Below are 10,334 nucleotides of genomic sequence, written 5' to 3' on the forward strand. Positions count from 1 at the left end.
TGGTCAGAAACCCAAGGGGTGAGGAACTTGGGCCTTGTGACCCTTGACATGAAATCTGTATCTATCTGTCTTCCACCTCAGCAACACAACCAACTGTTCAGCCTACTGTGCATCCCATGGTGCCTGCAGCTCACTTCTGCATTGAAGTCTGGGTTAACCTTCAGTACCAGGTTGCTGATCCAAAAAATGTGGCTTCCATATGCAGAAATATATGAAATAAAACCCCCTAACCATCTAGGCTTTAGCATCAAGTCTTCCAATGTTGCCATTTAGACCAGAGCTGAGTGATTGTGACAGCAATTTGCTAGGGAAGACTTCCAAAACTAGTCACAAAGCAGAAAAGGGGATGCAACCAGAGACACTGATCTCTCTTTCCACAGGTAAATGTGACAGAAAGGAGGAAACAGCCTCTGCAGCGTGCTAGCACTGTGCTTGGGTTCATCTGTCACTTATGTAATGTCCACTTAGGCGCTTCATGTCTTGCATCTGCTTTGCTTTCAGTGAGATACACATTACCAGGATTCTTCCTTTGCAGATGAGCGGGACCCTGAGACCCAAGGTCACTGATTAGTAAGCGATGGGATGAACCAATGCTTGGTGTTGATCACCAAGCTCTAACACTTATCTTCTTTTCCCATCATGAGCAGTGATACTTTTCCCAACTGTATATTCCATCCTTCTGAGCAAGAAAAGTATATAGTATCTCAGCAGACGGTTTCCTGGGTTACAAAGACCAAGCAGCCCTTTATCCTTCATGATATGTTTTTTAAAAATCTTAAAATCCTGTGACTATTCCAAGAGTAAGAATAGCACTGCCCAACAGAACTTCCTGCCTTTGTGTGGTGAAGGAAAATTTGCATGTCTGAGCTTACAATACCATAGCCACATGACACATGTGGCCATTGAGCGCTTGGAAGATGGCTCAGTATAACTGAGGAACTAAATTCATTATTTTAATTAAGTAATGTTAAGCTTATTTAAATGCAAATTGCCTCTTGTGGATAGTGGCTACCGTATTAGACAGCATAAATCTAAGGCACTCATGTTCCTGGAGTTTTGTACTCTAGAGACGTGAATCTCTCCTTTAGAGTGATCTATGTGTGTGTGTGTGTGTATTGTGTGTATGGTATCTAAGCATGTTTAACGTTTTTAAGAGCATGTCTCACATGCTTATTAAATCGATCAGAACAGCCATTAGGAGGAGGCTAGTTTCACTTCCTAAAATGTACTTCCTTTAATCAATATTTTATATTTTAATTTAAAAATTTTCTATAGACAATATATCTCGAGATATTTTCTGTCTCTTTGATCCTAGGATATTTTCCCACTATGTTTTGTAAGCATTTACTGTTAATAATTGTAATGCTCATTTATTTTCATATATTTCTATATTTGAACATGTTAATGAACTCACCTATTTATTTTCAGTTGCTTCTCAAGAATTTTTCAAGTACATATTATAGAATTTGCATGCAACAACTATTTTATTTCTTTGTAGCATTTATAGTTGTTTAATTTTTCTTGCCTTATTGCATAGAATAGTATCTAGAATATGATGTCAACAATAGAAGTATTAGTAGGCATCATATTCTTGCTTGCCTTTCATTTGAAGGCAATGCATCTGCTTCAGTGTGATGGTCCTAAGGCTCTGGATGCTGTCTTTCATCAAGTTTCTTTAGCCCCTCAGCTACTAAGAGCTTTATCAGTATAGGTATTTTAACAAATTTTATCAAATTCATTGTTTAAGATTTATTTATTTGAAAGGCAGAGTTATGGGGGGTGGGGAGAGAGAGAAAATTCCATCCACTGATGGATTCCCCCAAATGGCCACAATGGCCAGGGACGGGTCAGGCCAAAATCAGGAAGTTGGAACTCCATCTGGGTCTCCCATGTGGGTGTGGGGGCCCAGCACTCGAGCCATCTTCCAACTGCTTTCCCAGGCACATTATCAGAGAGCTGGATCAGAAGTGGAGCAGCCAGGACTGCAGCCAGTGCTCATGTAGGATCACAGGCAGCAGCTCATCACACTGCACCACCACGCCAGCCCCTATCAGAGGCATTTTAAACCACTGAGATGATAATATCATCTTTCTCCTTAAATCAGTAATTGGAGAATAAAATTAACTAATTTCAGCCAACCATTGCATTCCTAATATGAGTCCTTATTGTGCATACTGTTTTGCTCTTTGAGTGCAATACTTGGCACATTCTTTTTCTTTTTTAAAAATATTTATTTATTTATTTATTTGAGAGGCAGAGGCAGAGAGACAGAGAAGTCTTCCATCTGCTGGTTCACTCTCCAAATGGCCACAACGGCCAGAGCTGTGCCAATCAGAAGCCGGGAACCAGGAGCTTCTTCCAGGTCTCCCACATGGGTACAGGGGTCCAAGCACTTAGGCCACCTTCTACTGCTTTCCCAAGCCGTAGCAGAGAGCTGGATCAGAAGTAGAGCAGCTGGGTCTCAAGCCGGCGCCCATATGGGATGCCGGCATTGCAGGCGGCAGCTTTTCCCACTACACCACAGCGCCGGCCCCTTGGCACATTCTGAGAAGTAAGAGAAAGCCAGTACGACTGGAGTATATTGGTCAGTAGACACTGCTATGGGATGAGGCAGCCATGATGGCCTCTGTGAAGATGTGGAATGCTTTCTTGTTAGAGCACAGCTAGCAATTGATGGAATTTCCTCACGGAGATAGGAGACTGGATTTAAGTTTGCAAAACATAATTCTGACTAATGTGTGGGAATGAATTGCGATGGAGGAGTGGAAGTAGGGAGACTGGTTAGGAAGCTAGCACTGTCCAACCTAGACAGATATCAGTAAAGACAGAAGTGAGCAAATTAGGAATGTGTTTTGGTTGTAGAATTCGCCATACTAACTGATGAAACAAATGTGAGAGAGACAGTGATAAATCAAGAATGACTTGAGGGAATTCAACTATAAAATCATCTAGACCTAATACCTTTGGCAGGGGAGAGAGTCGGTCTTTTACTAGAGCTTTCATTAGCATGCCTTAATTCTGTAATTTATCTGGCTCTTTAATATCTTTCTGCAAGCTAAACCACTCATATTAGCAAAATTTAAAATAAGTCTTCCGTTTTAGCTTCTATCATCACTGTGGCTTTCCCCACCACCCTCCTTTTTAAAAAGTCTCACCTCTGTGGTAACACCTCTCAATCCGGCCACCATCCCTCAAGCACTTAAAGCAAATTTTGCTTTCTCCAGTGAAACCCCTGGTGGAGTGGGTAGACTCAGCTGATTCCATGTTTTTTAGAAGTTCCCAGAAAAAAATGCACTTCTATTTCCAGAAGACCAAATTATTTCATCTTTAGGAAGAGTATTAAAATGTGAGGTCAGAAGTCCTATCCTACACTTTCATCTCATTTATTCTTAGGGTTCAAAGCTACTCAGAAGTCCATCTGAAAAAGTAATAAACTTCAAGCACTGAATAGTTACTAGTTTTAGAAAAGCAAGAGAACCCAAAAGAATATATTTCTAAGTGAATAGCGACATTGGGATGCCCGTGGACTAGAATACCAAAGAACAGAAGTCAGGCGTGTGAGTTTCTAAGGCCTCCTTCCTGTTTCCAGCCTGAAAAGCAGTCTGAGCCCTGTAGCTGAAGTACAGAGCAAGATGACTCAGCATGTTCATGATAACTCACAGGCACACAGTGACTGATACCTTACAAAGCCCTTTGTACATACCTACATGCTCCAACCTGATCATCCCCAACGCAGTAGGAAACAGTTGAAATTATTCAAATTTGTGGAAGAAGAAACTGAAGGCAGAGAAAGAGGTAAATGGCAGGACCTGGACCTCAACCTGATCCTCGGACTCCAGATCTGGCGACTCTGTTATGAATGCTCATTACTGAGTTTAAGACACAGACTTGTTTTTAAGCACACTTTTGTCTGCATTTGTGTTCACTTGATCCCTAACTCCAAGCAATGCAGTATTTCACTCAGTCAAATCATTTCACGTTTACTGAGTCCTCATTATGTGTCATGCCCTGAGCTACAGCAATGGGGACACAGCAATTAACACAAGACACACATGGTCCTACTTTCATGGCACATCAAGTCTGGTGAACTATGCCAAGTACTAAGTGAGATACGAAGCACAAATGAAAATTTGTATAGTGTCTACTGACATAGAATTTAATCTGGATCTCTCTCGCTCTTTCTCTATGATTTATATGTTTATCTGAAAGGCGCGGAGCAACAGAGAGAGAGAGAGAGAGAGAGAGAGGATAGATCTTCTATCTGCTGGTTCATTCCCCAAATGGCTGCAACAGCCAGGTCTGAGCCGGTACAAAACCAGGAGCCAGAAACTCCATGTGGGTCTCCCATATGGGCGGCAGACTCTGGCATCTTCTTCTGCATTCTCAGGTACATTAGCAGGAAACTGGATCAGAAGCAGAGTAGCCAGGTCTAGAACCGGCACTCAGATATGCAATGCTAGTCATCTTGACCCACTGTGCCACAACAATGGCTCCTGGATCTTAAAAAAAAAAAAAAAAAAAAAAAAAGTTTATTTATTTGAGATGCAGAAAGACACAGAGAACTCCTATCTGCCGGTTCACTCTCCAAAAGTCTGCAGCAGTCAGGACTGAGGAGGGCTAAGCCAAGAACTCACTCAGTACAGGTCTCCCATGTAGGTGGTAGGAGCCCAGTTACTTGAGCTATCACCACTGCCTCCCAGGGTTTACATCGCAGGAAACTGGAATCAATCCAGGGCTAAATCCAGGCACCTGGATCCAGGCACTCTGCCATGCGATGTGGGCATCCCAGCCAGTGTCTCAACTGCTACACCAACCCCACCCCAGGATTCTAAATGTGTGCCAAAGACTGCAGAGTTGGTAGGCGGGACCTGCCGTGTCCTGACCCAGCACTGCGTGGGTATACATGCTAACTGAAAGGGAACACAGGAGGGGTGGGTGTAGCAGCGAGGGTTAGGTGTGAGTGCTGACAGACTGCGGGAGCGGTTCTTCCAGCGCCTGCCCGTCGCCCGTGATCGGACTCTGAGCCCGAACCCTGACAGCGATGTTGTCCCTCCCTAAAGATAAGCCGGCAGAAGGAGAACGTAGCGAGCCTGAAGGCCGAGCTGGAAAAGGCCGAGCAGAAGGAGAAACACTATCTCCAGACCATGGTGACTAAAGAAACCTATGAGGAGCTATCCCGGAAGTCGGGCGCCTGCCAGGATGACCTGACGCAAGCCCTGGAGAAGGTGAGGCCACGCCCTCTCATCTCCGGGGATGTCAGGGTAGCATGAGAAGCGCCTGTTCCCTGAACGCCTGGCTCTCCGCAGGGCCATCTCAGACCATTGCATGGGCCCGAGGGTGTCCACCCAGAGAAGGCCTGCTTCCTCCCATGGAGGCTTTGTTGGGTGCAGGTCAACGCTGGAGGGCAGATGGAATAAGTCTTTCTGCCCATGAGTGATTATTGATGGGCAGGCTTTTCCAAAGCCTGGATTGTCATGGAAATGCATGCCCCACCCCCATGTCAGTCAAGCCTGGCTGAACCACTCCTCAGACTGGAAAGAAAAGAAGTGCAGGTAGGGATGAGGGGCAGCAGCGGGCAGGGTGAGGGCAGAAAGCCAACCACTGTCAGTCCCCGTCCACCTCTGGAACCAGGGAGGGACTCGCAGAGAGGGCCCGAGGGTGGTCATTCTCATCCCCTTTGTTTTTCCTGGAAGCTCAATCATGCGACGTCGGAGACAAAGAGCCTGCAGCGAAGCTTGCTGCAGACCCAGGAGAAGAAAGCGCACCTGGAAGATGAGATCATTGCCTACGAGGAGAGGATGAAGAAGCTCAATATGGAACTGAAAAAACTGCAGGGCTTCCACCAGCAGAGTGAGCTAGAGGTGAGAGCAGCCAGGGGCCCTGGCTGTCTTCCTGTTAGGGCTCTGAAAGGTCGCCTCCTGCATCCAAAATTATTTAGCACTAAGCCATTCCATTTGGCTAACGGTTACCTCCACTTTGTTAGCTCCCCAAGCTTCGGAGACAAAGATAAGGGCAGGGGTGCCCTCTGCTGGCCGCTGGAAATAAAATACCCCCAACCCGTCTACTTTCTCAGGGAGGGCAGCGGGGGTCCCTGCCTCACGTTGCTCTCCCGAGCAGGTGCATGCCTTCGACAAGAAGCTGGAGGAGATGAGCAGCCAGGTGCTGCAGTGGCAGAAGCAGCACCAGAACGACCTCAAGATGCTGGCCGCCAAAGAGGAGCAGCTCAGGGAGTTCCAGGAGGAGATGACCACCCTGAAGGAGAACCTCCTCGCAGACGAGAAGGAGGTGGGCGCTCCTCAGCTCCCGGTCACTGCCGCCCTCCCAGCACACCCCATGACCAGCCGGATGCCAGACAGCCCTTGGTAGGGATGGGGTCTCTAGGAGCAAGCGAAGGACTCCCCCACTCAGTGTGAAGCAGCTACTCACCCCGACTGTATCCTTGCAGTTTGTTGACAGATACTGAGCAACATAAAAGTCCCCATCCAGAAAACAGACTGGCAGGTGCATCAGCCACCCCGGGCTCAGACAATTCACTGAGGAGCAGCACCCCTCCGGGATGCATCCTGACACGCCCAGTAGCCCCAGACCCTGTGGGAGAACTGACTGAGCAACCTTCTGGGCACACCTCGTGCCCGGCTCCCACACAGTGAAGTTCATGGCCAGAGGCTACAGCACGTCTTGAGGGTGGCCACAGGGCCTTTGCTTGAATTAGAAGGAAGGCACCCCATCCTCCAGATACTTCTCTTTCATCCATTAGGAAATGGGCTTATCATACTCCTTTTTTACAAAAAGTCACTTCAGTGTCTTTGGCCTAAGACTTAGATCACTATTGTAAGTGTCCAAGCTACTCTGTCTCTGAATAAATCATGTCCCTCAGACACGTGGCCTTTGTGTGGGATGCAACCTGCACAGCTGGACAGGGAGGGTCTGCTGTGGCAACTCTGGTTGGATGGCAGAGTCCATTTCTCTTCTTCCGGGAAGAGAGAAGAGGTCTGATCTTTGGGGAGGGAGGTGACAGGCCTCTGCTCCCCACCCTTACTGTTTCATTTTCTTCTTTATCCCAAAGACCTGTTGCTTGCCCCAGAGGTCCATGGCCAAGGACACCTGTAGGCTCCATCGAGAGAACGATCAGATTATGTGTAACATGGAGCAGTGGGCCAAGGAGCAGAAGTAAGTAATGGAGAAGAAAGTAAGGCAGGGTCCTGTGGCCTGGCTGAGCCAAGGAATGACACATGGCCAAGGATTATTGACACATACACACCCCACTCTCTAGAAAACCGGTCCCGGCTCAGCCCAGGCCCAAAGGCTGGGAATGAGACAGAGGGGATACACCTAGTCAGGCAGCTTTGAAAGCCCTGCTGACTTAGAATAGAGTGGCTCCGAGTTTGGACAGCTGCCTTGCTGGCACTCAGATTCCTTCTTCCCAGCAGGGTACCCAGCTTCACCTGGATCCCTTGAACTCATTCCTTTGAACTCATCTGGGAATCAGGATTTTGCACAGGAGTTGAGTCCAGAGAGTGCCTGTAGTGCCAGGTGCCAGGAAGGGTACAGAGATAGGATGATGTGTGGGTGACCCAGGATCCAGCAGAAGCCTTGCTGTACACACCCAGTGTCCCAACCAGCCAGCTTTGTCCTCACTCACGGGATATTGGGGAACTGGTCAGTCTCCTGTCAATTTCCTCACAGGGTCGCCAATGAGAAACTCGGAAACAAGCTCCGGGAGCAGGTCAAATACATCGCCAAGCTGACTGGTGAAAAGGAGTAAGTCATCCCACACCACCCAGTGACAAGGGCCAGCCTGGGACCAGGGCCGGCTCTATCACTAGCCTGCACCATGAGGCCCTGTGCATGTCACTTGACCTCTTTGGACCTCAGTGCCTCTCCACCCATGATACAAAGAGGGGCAACAGTCCCTGCGCCCCTTCCTACTTTCTCCTTCGGTGGCCGTCAGAGGTCACAGACACCGAGACGGGAGCAGGCACGGACAGGCAGACTGCGTTACTGGGCAGGGACTAAGCTGCTGCCACAGAGACTCCCAAATGAAGGCGCACAGAAGGAAGACCTCTGTGGCCTGGGCTGAAGTGAGCAGTCCAGGGTGGTGGGGGCGTGAGGTTCCTCTGTTCCATCTGCTCATCCGGAGCCCTGGGTTCCTCTGACTGTCGCTTCCTCCCTTTGGGCTTCTTTCGCGCACACAGTCAAAGCTGGGTTAGCTGAGAGTGAGGCATTGCAGGAGCATGGGACATTAAAGAACAGAGGTGAATGACTGTCTACAACTGGCATTTGGAAGTGGTAAAGTAACAGGTGATGGTGAGACCTAAGATAGCGTTTCCCCACCTCTTGCCAGGTAGCACTTGGAAAAGGACCACATTTTTTGGCACACTGGGAGGGTCTGGGATGGGTTTGCTTGAGATAAAGTTGACCGAGTACAGCTGCCCCAAACCCTGCCCCAAAGGCTGAGGGTGCTGGTGTCTCGGCACACCTGGAGCCTATTCATGGCCCTCCAGTTGGAAAGCTCTGTTCTAGGTTTTGACCTTACACGGAGTGCCTGATGTGAAGAGGACAAGACCTTTGGAATAAGGGAAGTCAGGGATTGAGAGGCCAACACGTGGCTGGGCTACGTGAGCTCCTGAAGGCTCTGGGCATGCTGACAGGAGGGGACCTTCCAGTTCTTCAAAACAAATTTCTGTCATTTGTCAAACCAAATCCATGCATGAACCCCAACAGGCAGTTCAGGCTTCATTATCCCCACTTAACAATAGGAAGACCAAGTGAGTTAGGGGTACTGGTTCTGGGACTCCCTGGCTCAGGCCTGGGCTGCTTCCATAGGACATACATAGGGCTCCCTTTCTTTTGTTTTAATATTTATTTATTTATTTTACTTGAAAGGCAGAAATTTCCCATCTTCTGGTTCACCCTTAAGATGTCCACAGTAGCAGGGCTGGACTGAGCCTAAGCCAGGAGCTAGACTCAAATCAGTCTTCCACGCAGGTAGCAGGGACCCACGTACTTGCACTGTCACCTGCTGCCTCCCAGGGTGTGCATTAGCAGGAATCAGGACCAGGACCTGGAACGTTAACCCGGGACTCCAGTCCGGGACGCACGCATTCCAAGCAGTGACTTAACTGCTGTGTCAAACGCCTGCCCCAGGCCTCGCTGTCCACCAAGCGTGCATGAAAGCCCAGCTCTGCAAGGAACCGAGCACCCATGCCCTCTTTCCTGTGAACCGAGCAGCGCAAGCAGGCAACACACCTCCCGTCTTTCCTGTGCTTCCCACAGCCACCTCCACAATGTGATGCTCCATCTGCAACAGGAAAACAAGAAGCTGAAGACTGAGATGGAAGAGAAGAAGATGAAGGCCGGGCCCCCGAAGCTTTGCACGAAAGCCATCTGCCCGAGCAAAGTGGAGCCCACACAGAAGGGCAGAGTGTGTGGCGTGCTGGGCTGGAGAGGGACGCCCCAGGATATGACCCACAGAATGGACATCACCAAGTACATCGGGGTGCCCCACTGCTCAGGTACACCTGCTATCCATCTTTTGCTATTGGAATGTCTTCTTAGTCCCATAAGCCAAAAAATATTATGGTAATGTTTTTGTAAAAATCACTAAATTAGGATTTCAAGTAGGGAGAAGACAGTCTTTCATGCCCTTGAGTCATTCACTTGCTCAGCTACTCTGAACCAAAGATAATGGCTTCCACATCAGGCAAAGTAAGGCCTAAGAACCATTCATGACACCCACGTACCCGTCTTCCAGGCCTGTCCCCCTCTGGACTCAGTCCCATGCAGAGAGTGGAGGGAAAAGCGAGGAACAAGTACAACATGCATCTTGCTCCCGCTGGGTGTCCAGAAACCCCACAAGAGCCTCCCGGGACCCATCTCCACCTGGGTTCACGATTACCTTTGTTGCCAGCTGTAAACTTGTTTCCCTCGAGGGGAACAGAGCTGCCTGGCACGCAGGTAGCAGGGACCCAAGTACTTGCACTGTCACCTGCTGTCCTTGAGGAAGCAGCTCATTAACTTCGCCTCCAATCAAAACCCGTTTCCTCCCTGTTCCCTCAGGTTCCTCGTACTGCTAGACTCAGCATCCTGCCCTGAGCATCATTTCCACACATGGTTTTCAGAGGACGGTGAGTTCCTGCCCCTCTCTCCTGACCTGAATCAGCTCTTCCAGGAACGTTTCGAGGCCCCAGCCTGCCTTGCAAGATGCTAACGTTGAGTTTTGTCCACTTCCTGCAATGGAGTGAGCCTTGGAACCATACTACCATCTCCAGGCCCAAACGCCAAAATAAAGACACGAACACAACTGTCTCGGTGAGCTCTGGTGTCGCCCCACA

General features: G+C 48.8%; 1 protein-coding gene across 1 annotated transcript in view; it reads left to right on the forward strand.

Moving 5' to 3' along the window:
- PMFBP1 (polyamine modulated factor 1 binding protein 1) overlaps positions 1 to 10,334 on the forward strand; it is a gene marked incomplete in the record, with an annotated part of 50,588 nt that overhangs the window by 38,044 nt on the left and 2,210 nt on the right. Inside the window, 7 exon segments of the mRNA XM_070062687.1 lie at positions 5,061 to 5,225; positions 5,694 to 5,861; positions 6,118 to 6,285; positions 7,067 to 7,170; positions 7,687 to 7,761; positions 9,277 to 9,515; positions 10,060 to 10,311. Coding sequence (XP_069918788.1) covers positions 5,061 to 5,225; positions 5,694 to 5,861; positions 6,118 to 6,285; positions 7,067 to 7,170; positions 7,687 to 7,761; positions 9,277 to 9,515; positions 10,060 to 10,076 — 936 coding nt within the window.

Source organism: Oryctolagus cuniculus, chromosome 18, assembly GCF_964237555.1.
Source record: "Oryctolagus cuniculus chromosome 18, mOryCun1.1, whole genome shotgun sequence".
Lineage (NCBI taxonomy): Eukaryota > Metazoa > Chordata > Mammalia > Lagomorpha > Leporidae > Oryctolagus > Oryctolagus cuniculus.